This window comes from Salarias fasciatus, chromosome 2, assembly GCF_902148845.1.
Source record: "Salarias fasciatus chromosome 2, fSalaFa1.1, whole genome shotgun sequence".
Classification (NCBI taxonomy): domain Eukaryota; kingdom Metazoa; phylum Chordata; class Actinopteri; order Blenniiformes; family Blenniidae; genus Salarias; species Salarias fasciatus.
The window spans coordinates 12,089,603-12,108,241 of record NC_043746.1 but is presented as its reverse complement, the minus strand read 5'-3'; the positions used below and the strand labels follow the sequence as shown (position 1 = coordinate 12,108,241).

The following is an 18,639-nucleotide window of genomic DNA, read 5'->3' as shown; positions in this document are numbered from 1 at the left end:
TGTTCAGTTCTGGGTATCAACGTGGCAGAATGACCTCCACTCCTGACCTCCAGCAAGCAGAGGGATAACAACAGTTCCTTTGATTTGAAAAAAAAAAAGGTTAAAGTCTTATTTTGTCACAGATATCCAACTGTCCTGCATGTTTTAACATCTTCCTGCTTCAGCACACCTCAGTCTGGTCCTGAAGTCTCCATCAGGCTTGTAGAAAAGCTCGATAACGAGCATCTAATTGCAATCAGGTGTGTTGCAACTGGGAGCTATGCAGGAAGACACCGGTGGACGAGTAATTTTTAAACTTTGATGCCCTTAATGGACCCTTCTGGGGGTAAGTAATAACTTTCTTTCAGACTATGTTTTGTATTCAGTCTCATCAATGCGCACGGTTGTATTATCGTAATGCTGTTCTCACACATTTCATCTCCATTATTTGAACGTGACAGAAATCCATCAGCTTTAACCGACGCTGGTGATTCCTCACATGCAACAAATGTGTGGCCAAATTTATATTACTGATTCTTCGACATCTTTTATTATGCTGTCATGAGTAATATATTTAGTAAAGTGAAATATTAGAGCTGCTCCTCTTTGAATAAAACAGCTTTATTTATTGTTTATGCTTCACTTGTAGCTGGAAACAGCCAAAAAATGTAACAATGATTTGAAGATTTCTTCTGTCCTGGAGTCACTTCTTCTCCTGCTTTGTCAGACTGGCTGGAAAACAAGATTCATTCCTGCAATCAAAGAAAATAATGTTTTCATTTAGAAGATCCAGTCAGTGTAATCTGTCCTCCTCTTGTCTCCTCTTTAACAGTTTACATGTTCTTCCTCCAGACTGACTCTTTGTTTCCACAAAACAAAAACATCTCTGCCTACACATGCAGAGGTGGCTTAATCGTCCTTATTTTTAAGGTATTTTCCTTTTTTTCCTGTTATTTTTTTCCCCTCTTTGTCACGTTTTAGAGACATAATGTCAGTTTGTGACAGTGGGTGGAAAAGCGGTGAACAGATACTCTGTAATCTGTCGGTTTCTTCTGCATGCCTTTAACCAGTAAAATTGTTGAGGGGGAAAAAAAAAGCAGAAATCACAACATGTATGTACTCAAGCTGATTAAATACTTCCTGGCACTTTAATGTCTCAAACTCGAGGACTTGGAGTTGATAGTGATGTTTATGCAGGGCGGTTTAGTCATACTGTGGAGCAGTGGGAGTGAAATGTAGTGGAATATGCTGTTCTAGGCTATTCTGAGTTTCCCTGTTATTTCTCCAAAATATAATAAAACTACCACAGAAATGTCCCATCGTCCAGAAAAAGTGAGATTTCAGTGACCTTTTGATTACAGTAAAAGCTGAACTTTGGTAGTAAAATGTAAAAGAACTGACTTGGATACAGCCCAGTTCTACTACATTATACCTAAACCTAACACCGTGTTTTTCCCATCTTCCTCAACTCATCTGAACTTAAGAAATCAGCTTTGAGTTATGTGACTGTTCAGGTGTGGAGTGTGAAGCTTCTGGATGCGCCGAGTCATGAGACAACAGCAAGTTAAACACCAATCCTGAGAAAAATGAAAACAATGCATTTATGCCTTTATTGTTAAACATGTGCCTGGAAATTAGATACTTTTTTTTTTTTCTTTTCCAAAAAACTTCAAACAGCTTGTTCTGGAAAATAATAACATTTTCTGCGGAAAAACCCCTCTGTGCCTTTGACAGGACGACTACACGACCGTTTCCGAGAAGCCCTCCTGCCTCAGGAGGCTGAGCAATAAAAATCAATACCGAGGCTCAACGATCAAAGCCTTTCCACTCACACATCCTTCATGTCAAAATGTCCAGCCCGCTCTGCGCTCTGGACACTCTGCAGCTCTTATCAGCCATAAAACATCAGCATCTTCCGATACCCATTTAATTCTTATTGAACCTATAAGTGGACGAGAACAACAAGCCCAAGACAGAAAAGCTGCACTTAGCAGGAGTGGACTGACGCTGTTCACTCTCCCTTTGCTGCTGCATTGAAAATATCATTTCCAAAGTAATTTTGTTGTTTTGATCTAGGTTGTTGGTTTTTTTTTCTTTTTTCAAAAATACAAAGCTGCTATTGTCTGCATCTGAGAGAAAATACTCTGAGTTATCACCACATTTTGTAGTAGGTTGAATAGAAGATGCAACATGAATGAAAGAGGGAAGTCTTTTACTCGGTGAGTAATTACTCTCGCAAAAGAAAGTGAAGAGCTATGCAAAAGATTCAGATTTTAAAATTCAGAGTGACGGCTCCACTACCAGGTTAGGCTGGAAACAAAAGCAAATGCTCCAGTTCATTTCTGCTCCAGCACGTGAGGAGATTTATGATACTAAATTATAATCCAAAGCACCTGGATTTCCTATGCAGATATTTTTTAGACAATAAAGAGGAACAAATTAGAATTTTTTTGTTGCTGCTGAAGCACAATTGAACCTTCAGGCCTGATTCTAAATACTTCCAACATGCACGAAGAACAAACAGCAGGGATCAGAGCTGAAGCAAGACGTCCTAATATGATTTGTCTCATTCAGATCGTGCATCCATTTTCTGTCCCGCTGCACCAAAGGCAGGGTCACGTCAGGTCAGCAGTCCACCACAGATCAAACACACTCTCATCCAAACCCAGAGGTTATTAATGAGCTTCAAACGCATGTTTTTAGTCACCAGGAAAATGGCCACAAATTCACAGTTTAGCTCTGACCAGCTGGTTTAAACAACATCCAACACAAGTGCGGGAGTTTTGACCTTTGTGAAGGTTTGTTGTGAAACTGTGTTCATTCCAAACAGCGTGCAGCAGTCAGCTCTGGGATGTTCCAGATGTTTATTTATCCAGTCATTCTTCTCCCTTCTTTTATCGAGGGCAGAGTCGCAGGTGCCGCTCACTGTTGAAGCAGACTTTGTGCCACTGGCAGGGTACAACCTGAACAGAGTAAACATACACACCGTACACAAACAGCAGTCTGCACTGCAAGATTTGCAAAAACCGACTTCGCGTTGAGTGGCCTGGGTAAACAGCTTGACACGGCAACGGAGAGGAAACAGCAAACTGCCGCTTCTTCTGCAGTCAGCAGCAGCGTACCGGAGGATTCACAGCTGACTGCCTAAACAAGAAAAACATACAGACACATCTGTGATGAACGCACAAGCTGATAAAGCAGCTTTTTTGACCTGGAGAGCCACAGATTCAAACATCGCTGCTCTCGCTGCCAAGCCGATCTTGTGCTTGTTGTCTTCTGATTAATTGACTTGAGCTGCAGTGGATGTGATGTTTTGCCTGCTGTTCGTCATTACAAGGTTACATGCGGAGTGCAGCGAGGTTGTGGTGCCCGGGAGTCTGTGTCGCCTAATTGGAAGGAGTCACGTGAGAGTGTGTGCATGTGTCTGCAGCCGCTCGTGTCTTTGAGGCAAATTTACATCCTTGTGACTGCTCCATTACCGAGCCACAAAAAGCCGGGGATCTTTTTATAGACGGGATGCAAAAAAGGGATGATTCATCTGGCTCGTCAGGGGTCACGCTGCCACAAACACACACAAACACACTCTGTGCTATCTTTGTGCAGCCGTTCCATCGATGTAATGCATTCCTTAGCTTCTTAGATATTGAGACAACTATCCAGCCTAACACCCTGAACACACACGTCCTCCTGAGTCCAGGTTACCCTTATGGTAGGATGTGCCCTGAGTTTGTCGGCCCCACAAATAAAAGCTTCTACGCCTTTTGAGAGCATCGCATTGACTCACGTTCGTTCCCGGCATACTTCCTTCAAACTGAGATGGAATTAATGCTAACTCTAACGTCACTCCTGAGACATTTCTTACGAGAATTTCAACGATTCATTCAGCGTTCGCCTCTGTTTTTCTTGTGATGCGTGTCCCCATGGGTCAGTAGGACAAGAAAACACACATGCGTGCGCACACGTCACCACTTCATGGTTCAAGAGAGGGGAATCCGTTTCCCGACACACAGGGCCAGATTCCTGTCTGAAGGGTCTCAGGCTGTTTATAAACCATGTGGATATTAGCTTCGTTGGGAAAAATGAATTCACTCAATAAGTAATCCAGAAATATATGTGCTCTACTAAAATATGTTGAAAATAAATCTCTAGTATATTTATTTTTCGCACACAATGAAGATCAGAAGTGACGTGTTGTAACAAGTATCTCACCATGCAAAGGTTTGCTGATTTTAGAAGTTGCTTAACTACTGATTTGAAAATGATTAAGTTTTTAGGCATCATTTCAAAGGATATCCATCAAATATATAGATTCAGAGCTCAGAGTTTGTGCCAGCTGGCTTTTTAAAAGAAAGAAAACACACAGACAAGGCTGACATTTAAACTCTGTCGTGACTGGATTATCTCTGGTGGTCATTCGCCTCAACATCCTGAGTTTTGCCTCAAAGTGAAACCTCAACTCTTGATTCAAGCTCAGTGCATCCGTTGCTCGTTTTTGAAAAATGCTTAACAAGGGGCGAGTCTTTCAGAAGCATTATGATTCAAATTTTATTCATTCATCCGGACCTCGAGACTCAGGTTGTAACGGCTCGCTCTCTGAGAGTCTCCACATGTTTAGTACCGTGCTGCTGTGTTGAAACCTTCTTCAGGCAAATCAGAGAATCTGACAAAAGAAAGATCAGACAAATGTAAAGCGAATAACATTTGGACCAATTAAAGAACCCAAAACTCAGATCAGTTCTGTTGTACGTTACTAAACAAATGTCTTTAATCCAGAACTGACGGAGTCCTTCTGAAACCAGCATGAAAGATGTCCAAATGTAAAGTAACATTTCCAAACAAAAGTTTGAAAATTACAGCTTGCTTGCAGTTGCCAGAGTGGATCTGGCTGATTAAGTGTGATCATTTCATTCATTTCATTTCCCAAACGTTCGCATCTGCTCTCCAAGTTCTTGAATTTATGAAGTGAAGACAACAAGAAGCAGGAACAAGCCAGCAGAAATAAAACACCAGGATTGCTGTGTCCAACATTTTCCAAACAATTGTGCTTCTTTTGTAAGTGTGAATTTGTTTGCCGGGTTTGGGGAAACCTTATTTTGAATGCAGATTAATCCTTAATCTGGCTTGTTTGTCACATTAGTGAAGCGCTGTTGGATAAACTGACAACAGTCTGAGTCAGAGAATAAAATGTACTGCGTGTGATAACAGAAGGTCTTTTTTTTTTTTACAAGTGAAGCAACTATTAGGTGAAAAACACTTTTAATTCTGGCACATTCAAGAATTAATGTATTTTTTAATCATAAAACACTTTGCAGTGAACATGTTCTTAATCATTTTGGTACTTGGCTGGTTTTAGGTTGTTTTGTTCTCAGATCTGCATATGGAACATGCAGCTATATCTTAATGGGGTAAGAATAATTTATTTAGGGCAGTGAATAAAGTACATCATAGGTTTTAGTTTATGATTTATGAAAGTAAACAGTTTTGTTTTCAAATGGTTAAGACACAAAGCTTGGCAAATGCTTCAGGTCATATTAAATAATAGTGGCACAGTGCGGCCAAAGGACAAGCTGTAGAGTAACTGGCTCGCAGAAACTTCAAAAATGGTCACTGTATGTAATTTTATCCAAGTAATTAGTAACCAGCATGTCAACAAGTCATTACGCTTCTTGCACAACGCTGCTCAAATATAATCCACTTGATAGTGAAGCATTAGAGGTTCAGCCAACAACGGAGAAATGCATGTCCAGAGGGGGATTGTTGATTCATGTGACTCATGTGCTCCATATCAGCTCCTGCAACGTGTGGCATTGTGAACACACACACACACGCACATGCACACACACACATGCACACACACACACACACACACACACACACAGGAGGAGAGGAAACACGTGCAAAGCTCTCTCATGCATATCAGATTATCAACATAATACACTTTACTCGCTTCACATAGTGAGGTCAAACATTCAGTTTACAACATCTCACACTTGATTAATTTCATTTTCACAAAGTGTCTTTCATTTGAGAAGATTCTCTAAAATCAGGAAGGTGGCTGTTTTCATTTTTTGGGGAGATGCGGAGGAAAATCAACCCCAAAAACTGTTTGTATTGATTTTCCCATCAGTCTCACACTGGTCTTTTTCTCAGCATCTCATTTTTCTCTTAATATGTCTGAATCCTTTCTCTGTCGCCTTTTCTTTTTTCTTTTTTTTCTCCTGCCTGTGTTTTCTTTCTCCATCCCTACAGACAGTGGTGGGGCTGAGGAAATGGATGGTGTGTCTATTTTTAGAAGCAGGGAAAGAGGGCAAACCAAAAGTAAGCTGGAGAGAGTGAGCAAGGGCGAGGGAGGGAGGGAGGGAGGCGGGAGGAGGAGGAAGAGGAGGAGGAGGGATATGAGGAGAAGATAAATCTGCCTCTGGTCAGAGACAGCTGAGGCTACGGGGAGGCAGCATCACTGGATGGAAACAGGCTCACCGATGCAGGCTGTTTGACACCACAAGCGCAGGGAGAAGAAGAAACCATCCAGTGGGAGCGGCGAAGAGCATCTGCAAGCAGGTGAGTTCAAGCAGAAAACAACCTTCAACGATCAGTGGAAAAAGCATGACGAGAAAATACACAGGGCTGCCTGTTTTGTGCTTCAGCCGAGAGCTGCTGCATCCATTTTTAGCTGTTGTATACTGAAGGTGTAGTCTAAATTTAGCAGTGGTTACACCTTCGAAAAAAAAAAAGAAGGGAGAGGCTGGCATTTTTGGTTTGGCTTGCACTATTTTTGGCACAGAGGTTGAGACCAAAATACACTGTGGGCAACATTCGGGGTTACAACAATATGGGGTTGCATAAGAAAATACAGACTGACACATTCTGTGGCTTCACGTTCAAAATAGTCGTGTATTTCTGCAGCGTCTCGCTGCTCCTCTTTGGGATTGTTTGTATTTAGGGCTGTTCACACCGCCACTCCAAAGCAAGCACAGGACCATGTCTGAAAAGGAGAAATGGAGAGTTAGAGGGAAGAAGGGAGGGCTTATAGGTGATGTGTTGTGAACGGGAGAAAGGGGAGAGAGAGACTGTTGTTGACTGTTGTTGACAACATTATCCAAACAGACACTGTGGCAGGAGAGGACACTTTGACCTGATGACGTGTGATAAAAGCCTGAATAACTCTGTGTTACAGGAGAATACACAGATTAGCTGCTGTCCAACAAACAAGGTTTTCTTAAGAGGATTTTCTACATTTGTGGTCTAGAAATCACAACCAGGCAGATCTACAGTCTTCAGAACGGTGATCATTGTTGAATGATTTGTTTATCTCCAATATATGACCTCCCCCACCTCTCAGGTATGAGGCCCCGGTCCAAGCTGCTGTCCAAGAGGAGAACCACGCTGCCCACCATCCGAGAGGGCTCCGAGGAGGCGGTGAGGGATCTGAACGAAGCCAACACGCTTCACACCCACAGCCAGGCGGTGTCATCGGAGGACTACCTCCTCTCCATCTGCCACCTGGCACACCCCACCTTCGCCACGAGAGCTGTCTCGCAGCCGGATGCTGTGTCACGGCACAGCGGCGCAACGCTGCCCGCCTCCGAGCCCAGCCGAGAAAGAGAAGGGAGTGTGACTGACGCGCGACAGGACGAGGGGGGAGACCTGAGGAGCACCCTGATGTTCGGCTACTCCGACCCTCTGGAGTATCTTTACGGACACCACAGCCACCCCTCCGCCCTCCCGGGCGGCGTGAGGGGGGCGCTGGCAGAGGGGAGGCTCGTCAGACAGCGTGGCAGAGCGTGGGAGGGCCAGGCTCGCGGCCGGGCCCACAGCATCCCCCGAACCTCCAGTCCAGACTTCCCGCGCCAACGCAAGAGCAGCTGCCCCGAGCTGCGGACCAGCTCCGCGGCTCAGCCTGCGGCCCCGATGCACAGCTCGTCCAGGTCCGAGACCCCGAGGAGTCGGCCAGCGGACGAGGAGAATCCCACAAACATCAAACAGTCCCTCATCTCGCAGTGGATCTCTGACTGCAGGCTGGCATGGAAGGAAGCGCGCACACGGGCGTGCATGCTGCCCGCCATCGCTGAGGTGTAAGGCGCCAAAGGACAACCTCTGTAAACATTCCTCAGAAATATCCTAATCTTTCTGTGTCAGTGCATGTGACATTAACATTAGGAGACAGGAAAAAAGAGAAACACTTGAAAACATGCAAAAGCAAATAAATGTTATGATCGTTCATCTCTGATGTTGGAACTGTGCTATTTACTCTCGCATCCTTTGTACTCTTGATGTATGCTGGTGAACATACAAATCTATGAAAATGGGAAAATCTGTACCATCCCTTTTATATTTTCCAGTGTTTTGTGAATTACTTGGGAAAAAAAATGAATAAACCAACCTTTTTTGATACTCTCGACCACATTGTGTGCTGGCTGCTTCTCTCTGAGCCACAATCTGTGTTTCCTCGCGTGTGGAAGCCCTTCAGAAACCAACGCCGCTCTCAGCTCTGCTGGTGCCAGGAGCCGGAGTTTCTATGGTAACTGTCGTGGGATCCTGCACTGGAAAACACGAGCTGAGCTGAGACGACGAGCACCGAGCGCAAACGTGCAAGATGCAGGTCATTTGTTTTTGTTCCAGAATGGCGGCGTAACATGCACGTCAAATAAAAAGAAAACCCAGTAAATCCTGTATTTTAATGAGCTCAACTCTGAAGATGACGCACAAATGATATTTGAAGTGTGTATAAATTAAGATTTCTAATTTAAAATTTTGAAAAATGTCATATAAAACATCAGTTATTGTCAGTCTCAGGTTTAAGGCTTCGACAAATGTTCCAGAGACAAAAACAACAAAGCTCCAGGAGCATGTTTAGATCTGAGGCACTAGGGGGCAGAATTATGTCATTCCAAAATTAAACGCTTGACACAACTAAACTCATCACACATTTCATAACCTTAAAGCTCCTGTAAGCTGTCAGAGCCCTCCATGTATTTATGGCACTGGGGGAACTCTGGAGTTATTTTTGGACCAATCAGATCAGGATCAGAGGATCAGTGACGCGCCGCTGCTCAAAACGGAACACATCCCAACATCACAAATCCCATCCTGGTACATTTATTCAAGGATGCTTATATTTAAATGATCAAAAACAGGACAGTCTAAATTGTTCACAGCATCAGTTATATCCTGATGCTTTAGTCTAATTTTAGAGAATCGAGCTTTTTTAAAAATCTGTCTCCGCTGCCAGTAGTTTGTTTCCCTGAATAAAGTCAAGGACTTGCTGATCGAATTGAGAAAAGAGGACATTTGATACGAATTTGAACGGAAGCTGCTTGCTCAGGGTTCAGGGAGAACATGCAAACTCATCACAGAAAGAGCCAACAAGCCATGAGGGCGAAATGAAATGAAAGAAATCCTTTGAGCTGAGCTGAAGTGGAAACATCTGTGTTCACTGGTCAGCTGGGGTCACTTCTTATCACAAGTCAAACACACACAGACACACAAACACACATGTTTTTGTCCGATGAGATAAAACCACAGTCAATGGATGAAACAGGCAAAGTGAGAAAAGTCCGCACGTGCACGTGTATAGCACATAAGCAACGCCACCAAAAGTCAAGAATCGCACCGGAGATGATCAGGTAAGAAAGGCAAGTGATAAGAAAACATGTCATTTAATATCAAAAACACAAGACATTTTTCAGAGTGGATCACAACAATATCCACTGTCCAACTCTTCATCGTCACTCATTGAAAAACTTAAAATCTACAAACACTTTGTGTTGATGAAGATTATTTCAAGACCTACTTTTTACACTTTTTACTTTTTAGAGTCTGTCTGAAAAAGAAACACAAGTAAATGTCATTAATTTTTAATAATCTACTCTTGGAAAGTGTGAAACTAATGAAAATGGTGTTGTAGTTCTCATCTTACAATTCAATAGCCATCCCAACAGGCTGAAACTTTCACTGGATGTCTTTCAAAAGCTTTCACTGTCCTGTTGTCTCATCTGAATCGTCACATGGCGTTAGAGTCTGTTGAGACTTGAGCAAAAAAAACTGAAGAAAAGAGTGATTAAAAATGCTCGAAACGTTGAAGTCTCTGCACAAGATCTTTAATTCAATAGAAAGTTGATCAGACAAGGAGATAACCTAAATGCTAGCAATAAAAGAAAAACAGGAGTCCTGGACCACGTCCGTGAGATCTGACAGCATCAGAGTCTCCAGCAGAAAATGGCACCGATCTCTCCTCTGCTTGGGAAGTTATACTGTTGGGTTTGCATGATTGATAGTTACATTCTGATGACACTCTGACTGTCACAGGGCTGTTTTTCTCGAAGACCGACAGACAGTAATTGTTTCATGAAGGTCATATACGTACTTTGAAGGAAATAATCAGGTCTTTTCTCATGAGAAAAATAGGGAGTCAGCTGGAAGAGGGTCGGAAGTATGAACTACTCCTTGCTTTGACCCTGGCCGGCCTCGAGCAGCTTCAGGATGCACCGAGAGCTTTCAGTTACAATCTGCTGTACTAGAGGCCTTAGAATCATGAGACAACCATAGGATGCATACAAGAAGAAGAATAATATAATCAACAGTTGAATTAGTACATGTTCATTAAATGTCAATAAAACTGTATATAAGTGAATCATAGCATAATGAGTTAGAATGTGATTAATACAATGGATACATGAGTGATCACAACATAGTGGTTAGAATGTAAATGCATTATACGACAAGTCCTGCAAAAGAAATGTTTTTTTTTATTGGAATGGTGATGTGATTCATAATTAAAATTAAGTTATCACAGTATTAAAAAAGAAGACAAAAAAGAAACGGCTGGAATTGATCATAAACACCATCTTGTCCCATCAAGGCAGAAATAATTTCCTTTTTTTTTAAACCAGAATTTGTATACAAGAACAAAATCTCTGAAACATGTCAGCAGGAAGAAGAATCACACAATGTCCAACAAAGATAAATTTGAGACAAACTTGAAGACAACAGTAAATCATAACCAAAATGTTGTGTCACAAACACCGAACACTGTCTCACCTGAGCTGTCAGCCCACTTCCCTGTTACACAAAGTTACCAAATGATAAAAATCACATTATTATCATTATTATTAATGTTTCATACTTTCTAACAGCCACGTTCGTGAACACTGAATGCACCAGAAAGGAAACTGAAAGAAAGCGCATGATGGTTTCGACCAGGGGGAAAAACAGGTCTGACAGGCCTCATCACAACGAAAGAGGATGTCTATTCTTACCAGGGGTGTTGATACCAGCCGAATACTAAATATGACCATCCAGTCCTGCTACTGTTAAATTACTGCTACAGATTTATGTGCAGTGTATCTGACTCATTTATAATCTGACAAGCACTCAATAATGACATTTTATTATCATAAGTTCTATCATAAGCTCTTTGAAGCTGTACTATATGAAATGTGATGAATTTTACCACAATGGAATGAATGATTCTGTCAAGAGCTTTTCTGCTATTGGTTCTCTTGTTTTGAGATCTTTCTCTCCCTATTTTATACTTAAATCAGACCTGAACTCAAAACGTGCACCCATATACATGTCCATTCCAATATCTTCTACATAGCTTCAACCGGTGCAGGGTCGTGTGGTGCTGCAGATATCTGATAGCTATGGGCGAGGGCCGCACATGTAAGTATATACAGATAGAGAGAGGAATATGGAAGTGTAAGTGCTATGCTACGGTCAGGAGTAACCACGCTTAGAGGAAAAAATGCCTCAGCTTGTCCACAGAAACTAATCTATGGCAAATATCAACTCTCCCTCCACAAAAGTTGCAAATACACATAAACATATATACAACTTTTCGCATGTTTTTCTCTTTGTTTGGTCAGCTTCAGAACATCTCACAAATGCTTTCTGAAAACCTATTTTTATTTGACATTCCGACACATCTTGGCATTTAAAAGAATCGCTTAAAACAAAAAAAAAGTGAGAAGTGCAACCACACTGAGCCTCCAGAGGAAGAGACAGTGCTGACGTTATGAGTTCCTGTCGACTCATTCCTACATCGGCCACAGCTCTGTGGTCTTCACTTCTCATCGAAAGATGTGATACCGCACAGAGAGGAAACATATTAAAGACGAGTGACTGGTTATCCCCTCTCTGCACCAAAACCAACATCAACCCCATCAGTGAAAGGGCAAAATAAAAAAAAGAGCCTTTCCATGACAGATGCCGGTCCTGTCGGCCCCTCGGAGGCGGACTGCATCGTCACCACCTTTCGGTTCCGGAGCCAACTCGGAATATACCGAAGGACAAATTGTACTTCACTAATGGAGCACTCTCAAACTGAAAACGCAAAAGCCATTAAATATTAACAAAGGGGAGACATGAAATATTCAGGAATGCTAAGTGCAGCCTGTCTGTCAGAATGAAGCGGAGTTCATCAGGGGTGAGAGCACCGCACCGCTCCGCTGCAGAGCAGTGTGCGATTTATAAAGCCGCGATCACAGAAAACTTTGAAAGAACTCCTGCAGTGGACATGCGGACATGCGATGGGGTGTTGTGCACCTCCCCCCTCCCCGTCCTGATCACCGCTATATGCTCTTTGCCACATGTGGCAATATCTGAAACTCCCTTTCACTATGGTCAAGGGAAGCCCCTTGTTTCTTAAATTAGTATGCCCACACTCGAACTTTCAGATCTGACATTTTATTTCCAATAAACTAAAAGATGTAGAAATACAGATTTCTCGAGGTGAATGCAGCTTTTCAATCATAAATCAATTTTAAAATCATACTGTCTTAGAATAAATACATCAATAAAATCACTTTTACATTTCATTTTGATTTCAACTTGTCTATTTTCCAGCACTGTGAATGACTTTTGGGGTTGAGATTTCAGGGTTTGAGACATTATTCTAGTCTACTGTCTTTTAACCATCATCCCAGAAAAGAACAAGGTTTTATGAACAGTGGCAAAGAAAAGAAAACTCTCTGCAAGACATAAAACTTGTGACCTTTGACAACTACTGTGTCTCTGATATGTATAATGTCTTAGATACGTATAGCTTTTTATTATTGTTATGGTTAGCACTCTCATCTCACAACAAGAAGCTCATGGGTTCAAAGGTCGGCTGGGCCTTGCTGTGTGGAGTTTGCTTGTTCTCCCCATGTGTGCAAAGGTTTTGTCAGCCTTCTTTTTCTTCATCCTGAATTTTGTTCTATCTTTCTTAATGTTTGGGAGAGGTAGACAATAATAGATTACATTTATTTAGCCATGAAACTTTAACAACAGATGAAATGGTTTCACCAGAGTCCTAAGTCTGTCTCTTCTCCAGCTCCTTCATCATCCTGTCTCCAGTTCAGTCTATTGGCTGAGACTGAGAAGGTGCTCCTTCAGTCCATCCTAAAACTTCATCCTCACACCAGTCTGTTCTCCATCCTCTCCAGCCCCTAAATGTGAATTTAAGTGTGTGTAGTTGTCAGTTTCTCTCAATACCTTCTCTCCAGACAGTTAGGTGTGTGTGTTTGTGTGTGGCTATAACACAGAGAAGATGGATTTTTACATCTTCTTCTTTTCTGTATTCTTCTTTTTACTTATGTTCCCGTTCTGTCGAGTGAAAGAAGCAGAAAAGGGAAGGATGTCGAAAATTAATAGGAAAAAACTTTCACAATGCCACTAACTGCAGAAAATGAAAGATGAAACTCCTCTTTGGATCACACTGTCAACAAAGCATTTTTCTCTTTAAACACGTGGTACGTGACTGCAGGATTATTCTAACTTGTGAAACAAAACCAAAGACGTTTCGATGTTAATGTGAAATAATCAGATGAGTCTGTGAAGACAGATTTATTCACACCATGAATGTCTCGCTGTCGAATACCATGAGTGGAAAGAAGGAAAGTTCCTCCTCACTGTTTCTGCGCAGTCACACAAACTATTTGTTGCTGAACGCTTTAAAGGTGTTAACCACCCATACGCCCTCCGTACATCAGAACGCCACGTTCTAAAGGTCCCCAGCCCACGCTTCCAGTTGCCAGACATAAAATATGATTTGTTAAGCTGTTTTCAGTATCTAAGATGTAACTTGATTTACACATGAGGAGTAAGTAGTAATACTGAACTGGAAGGAATCAATATTACAAGGAAGCAACTAATAAAAAAAAAATGTATAATGTTTTCTTCATTTTTAGTTTTTAATTGTAAAAATATTGTGTCTTGCTGGATTATTTGAAGCTCAGATCATTTTCCTGCTTATTAATTAATATTCCACTTTTCATTAGGTTAGAAATCTCTCTTATGGTCAGATGCGAGACGTGTGGGTGTTTTTTTTTTTTTTTCTTGTGGGTTTCGAAGTTTCACTTTCCAGTCGCAGAAATTTCCCCTGAACTCTGGAACAACGAGGTGTCGCAGCCGGAGAGAGTATTTAAGACGGCATGTCAGTCTCTGCTCTTCACAGCACTCCTGTCAGAACCTCTGGGCTCATCCTGATCTCCGAGGCTCCACTCATCACCTGCACACTCACCTCTTTAAGCCATCTGGAACGAAGAAGGAACCATGTCTGGCATCATGAAGCTGTCTCTGCTCTTGGCTGCCCTGGTCTGCATCTCTAAAGCCCAGGGTAAGTTTTTGCTTTAATTAGTGACGGCACGTAGATGTTATATGATTTTAATTGTCGTGAACTTTTTGATTAAAGTTCTCTCCTTGTCTTCTTTCCCAGGGGATCGAGAACTTTGCCAGTGTTCCACAGTCAGGGGTTCCATCGACCGCAAGCATGGTGTAAAAGACATCCAGATCCATCCTGCGTCCAACTTCTGCAGCAAAGTTGAGATTATGTAAGTTTTGTGTTTAGAAACATTATGGAAATATAACCTGACCCTAACATAACTTACTGTTCACTAAACTGCAGCAAACCTTTAGAACCGATATGTAACCAGACTGTGTACAGAGTTATTTCATTCATTTGCATCCACAATATTTCAGTTTTGCAGAGTTTTAACAAACGTTTTGCCTGGTTGTCTTTCTCTACAGTGTCACCAGAAGCAACGGCTCAAAATACTGTTTGAATCCCTCCTGGGAGCCTCTGAAAAAGATGCTCAACAAGATACAGTGAGTATAAATGATTACATGCTTCTGTTAATCTGTGTTATGTGTGAGATAGGCGAATGGATAAAGCAGCGCCCTCCTCACTCTGCTGGATTTTGACTAATTAGTTCTCTGCTTGTTTTGTTTTCTTCTCTCAAAGGAAGCAGAAAGTTCAGGCGACCACACAGAGCACCTTGACTTCCACTCCAGGCAACGGAACCACAGAAAGCCTGTGAATCTCTTTTAACTGGAATGAAGCTCATATCACCTCTGAATCCTCAACAAAAGCACCTTAACGTATCATTGTGAAACATTTTGCTGTATTCATCTCTTATCTATATTGATCAACTGCACATGTCTATAATATTCTCTCCTTTTTGAAATCCTGTAAATAGTAATTGTTTAGTTTGTTTCGTCTTTTTTATGTATAATAAAGATACACTGAAAGGAAAACCAAGAGAGTTTTTGAATGTTTCCTTCATGATCTGACCTGCCTTAGCCTGTGTGTTCTGGACCAAGAGTGCTCTCTTGTGGATCGACACAGTCGGTACAAGATCCTTAGAAACTCTCCAACTCGTGTCCTTTAATGAACAAATAGCGAGGGATACTCAGCCGTTCTTAATGTTAGGAAAACAGTGAGACTCTTTCTTTAACGCTGCTCTTCAGGACGTCCTATCTCCAAACACGTTGTTAGATTCTGAGACTGCAGGGTCAGTAACCCATGAGCAACGAGGGCTCCTGCAGCTCTCGCCTCACAGGGGTGGTTCGACTCTGCTGAGTCCTATAGGCTGCTGTCCTGAAGGCCCATCCCACACACACACACACACACACACACACACACATTAGGGTGAGTTAAATGTGAGCCTGAACTTAACTCAAAAACTTGACATATAATACTTAAGAGTGTCCTGACCACAAACACACGTAGTGTCTGTTCAGTGCTGTTGCATAAAGTTACCTTGGTGTCCTGCAGGTTTACTCTGAACTGGCCTAACCCGAGCCCTGCCCTGACCTCAGCTGAACTCTACCCTCAGTCTTAATTTACAAATGTCTTCATGTTTGATTCCACTCGCTGGAGTTTGCTCTTTGTGTCCAGGATGGCATGATCTCTCTTGGATCTGCACTCTAAAAAGAAATGTCTAGACTCAACAAAAAAAAATCAACGCAACAGTTTGCATTAGTCTTTTTAAGTTATGGCAACCTCAGAAATTACATTGAACCAACAAACTATATTACTTTGAGTGAATTCATTTTTTTGTCATCAGTCAAAGATCATTTTAAGTACTGCTTACTTAATAAATGCAAGATTTTTAAGTTGATAACTCAAATAAATTGGCTGCCCACTTTTAAGTTGTTAAAATGGCCAGTTTCTGTTGAACCTTAATGTTGTGAGTACTTGGGAATACGATGCTGTCATGGGCACTGCAGACTGGTTCTGCACAGGCAGTATCAGGCAATTATTAAGCCAAGCGGTAAATGGGAACTGTTCTGTTGACCTCTGTAAGTTCTATAGTAGTAGCAGGAGCAGATTAAATGGTCAATACTTCTCATTCCAGGTTTGACACAAAAAGTAACTAAACTATTTAGATTAACTGAACAAGAACACAACCAAACACAACTACCAATAACACTATTAACATCAGAACATCGAAATAAATAATGAAAACAATGTTTAAATCTGGAATATCTCATCCCAAACTCCCATGATGCATTGCGGCACTACCATTATCATTGTTAAATTCTTCAAAGAGCCCGTTTCCTTTATGCTGTGACCAACACTAACCATGCCGACGTGGTGTCCTTACCCTACTAAAAATGAATTTTAGTCACCCGTGAAATGTTGCTTGTATCGAGGTTTTTCATCCTGTTAACCCACCGTCGAACCTGTCCAGGCATGTTGTTTGGCGAGAGGGAACTTAAAATTGTGAAGCAAATGTTGACAAAATCAAATTATCAAGCCAAGTTTGTTAAGTTATAACAACTTGAATTTTGTTTTAAACCCATCAACAATGAATTTTGAGTTCAAACTGCAAGCAAAATTAAGTTGATGTAATTAAGAACATAACAACTTTTTCATCACTTGAAAAAAATAGGTTTGGAACTTAGAAAGTTTATCAAAATCAACTAATTACAATTTTTTTACTTGGATCCATGTATTAAATCAAGTGGTGTTAGAAGCTCCTCTGAGTTACTTTTTAGAGTGTGTGGCTCATCAGGCTGAGGAAAGAACTGGAAACCTTGCATCATTTATTGGCGTCATTTCGTTGCCCTGGCCCATAATCCTAACTTTGAACAGCTAATCAGCAGAATACTGATCCAAACATAGCCTACATATTTTGTTTCAGTCTGGATATTTTAATAATCTGCACACACTGGTTGTAATATTGTAGTGTTGCTCTGACCAGTGTTGGGTTGTCTGCAGGGTTCAGGTCAGTCTGAGTCACTCATCAGCCTCAGCTGTAGTTGTTGCATCAAGTACTGGGTTGTCAGATGATGGGAGCACTTGCTATTTTAGCTTTTGCGAGTTCATTGAAGTCCAGAATTTTCACAGGGGAGCGTTCCACTCAGCTGAAGGGGTGAGATCTTCAGCAGACCACTTAACCCCTGTTCTGAATGGACACCAACTTATGAAAAGAAGCAGAAGCAACAGCTGAGAAGAGCTAGCAACACAGACAGCATGAGACAGCTCTTCAAAACATAAAATGAATATTTATTCAGGTGCTAAGAAACACGGGGACTGTGGAAAGATGTCAGAGACCTTTGAGTCATGTTCCCATGAGAACTGAGTTAATTTTGGACTAATGAGAAAGGATTTCAATGAAATATTAACCAGCTTTGCTGGTGCTTGAGCTCACAGTTGGCAGAGAAGACAGCAAGTCTGTAAGTGTTGAAGAAGCCAACAGAAAATGTGTTTTTAATTCTTTACTCTTTTTTCTAACAATAATGTACTGAAGAAATCAAGAGGCTTTTTATTAAACAAACTTTGTGACCAAATATCTATCAAATATTTTCCGTTTATCTGACATTAGACTTATTGTCTTCTGTCCTCTGCTTTAAGCTGCCATTAACATTGCAGTCTGAATAACCACTCACACAGTTTTGGTCCGATCCGGTCACTTCCTGGGGTGTGTGCTGCTCGCTCACTGGCGCTCGTGCGTGCGTCCGCGCGCACTGTTTGCTCGTCGCATGTCCAAAAGTCATGGATGAACCAAGCGGTCAACAAACAGACAGCCTCAGACCGTTCAGCTGAGCGACTGGAAGCCTCGGGGACCGGGACCTGCGGCGGAGTCCGTCCAGAGCTGAGGTGAGTCTTTCTCATTGCTGCTGCTTTCATGCATGTAAACATGTTTTACATGTATCATGACTGTTATGGCATTTATGACACACAGTCTATTTTAAAATAAGATATGCATGACATTTTAGAAATGTATAACATTTTTTAGAGTTCTTTTTTTTATTTATTTATTTTTATTTATTTATTTATTTTTTTAGACATGCTCAATGTCGTGACTCGGATTTTATTTTTGCAAGTCATTGCAGCTTGGGTTCTCTCAGACCTGACCGTCTGCCAGCTGGCTGAAAATTTAACCAGACTGCAAA

The 18,639-nt window shown here is 41.6% G+C and overlaps 2 protein-coding genes across 2 annotated transcripts; both read left to right on the top strand.

Moving 5' to 3' along the window:
- The first annotated feature begins 6,410 nt into the window (after positions 1-6,410).
- On the top strand, positions 6,411-8,335 carry LOC115400952 (uncharacterized). Its single transcript, XM_030109040.1, has 2 exons — positions 6,411-6,537; positions 7,319-8,335. Exon 2 carries the CDS (start codon positions 7,321-7,323, stop codon positions 8,053-8,055), a length of 735 nt encoding a protein of 244 aa, XP_029964900.1. The 5' UTR covers positions 6,411-6,537; positions 7,319-7,320; the 3' UTR covers positions 8,056-8,335.
- Positions 8,336-14,398: 6,063 nt separating this feature from the next.
- LOC115402190 (C-X-C motif chemokine 10-like) lies at positions 14,399-15,486 on the top strand. Its single transcript, XM_030110683.1, has 4 exons — positions 14,399-14,575; positions 14,675-14,789; positions 14,986-15,063; positions 15,200-15,486. Exons 1-4 carry the CDS (start codon positions 14,512-14,514, stop codon positions 15,273-15,275), a joined length of 333 nt encoding a protein of 110 aa, XP_029966543.1. The 5' UTR covers positions 14,399-14,511; the 3' UTR covers positions 15,276-15,486.
- Positions 15,487-18,639: the final 3,153 nt, after the last annotated feature.

Bases quoted from the DNA above. Each gene is read 5' to 3' on its own strand.
- LOC115400952 (XM_030109040.1), top strand. From the start codon at position 7,321: ATGAGGCCCCGGTCCAAGCTGCTGTCCAAGAGGAGAACCACGCTGCCC.
- LOC115402190 (XM_030110683.1), top strand. From the start codon at position 14,512: ATGTCTGGCATCATGAAGCTGTCTCTGCTCTTGGCTGCCCTGGTCTGC. The intron at 14,790-14,985 runs GTAAGTTTTGTG...CTTTCTCTACAG, and splicing joins TGCAGCAAAGTTGAGATTAT to TGTCACCAGAAGCAACGGCT. The intron at 15,064-15,199 runs GTGAGTATAAAT...CTTCTCTCAAAG, and splicing joins AAGATGCTCAACAAGATACA to GAAGCAGAAAGTTCAGGCGA.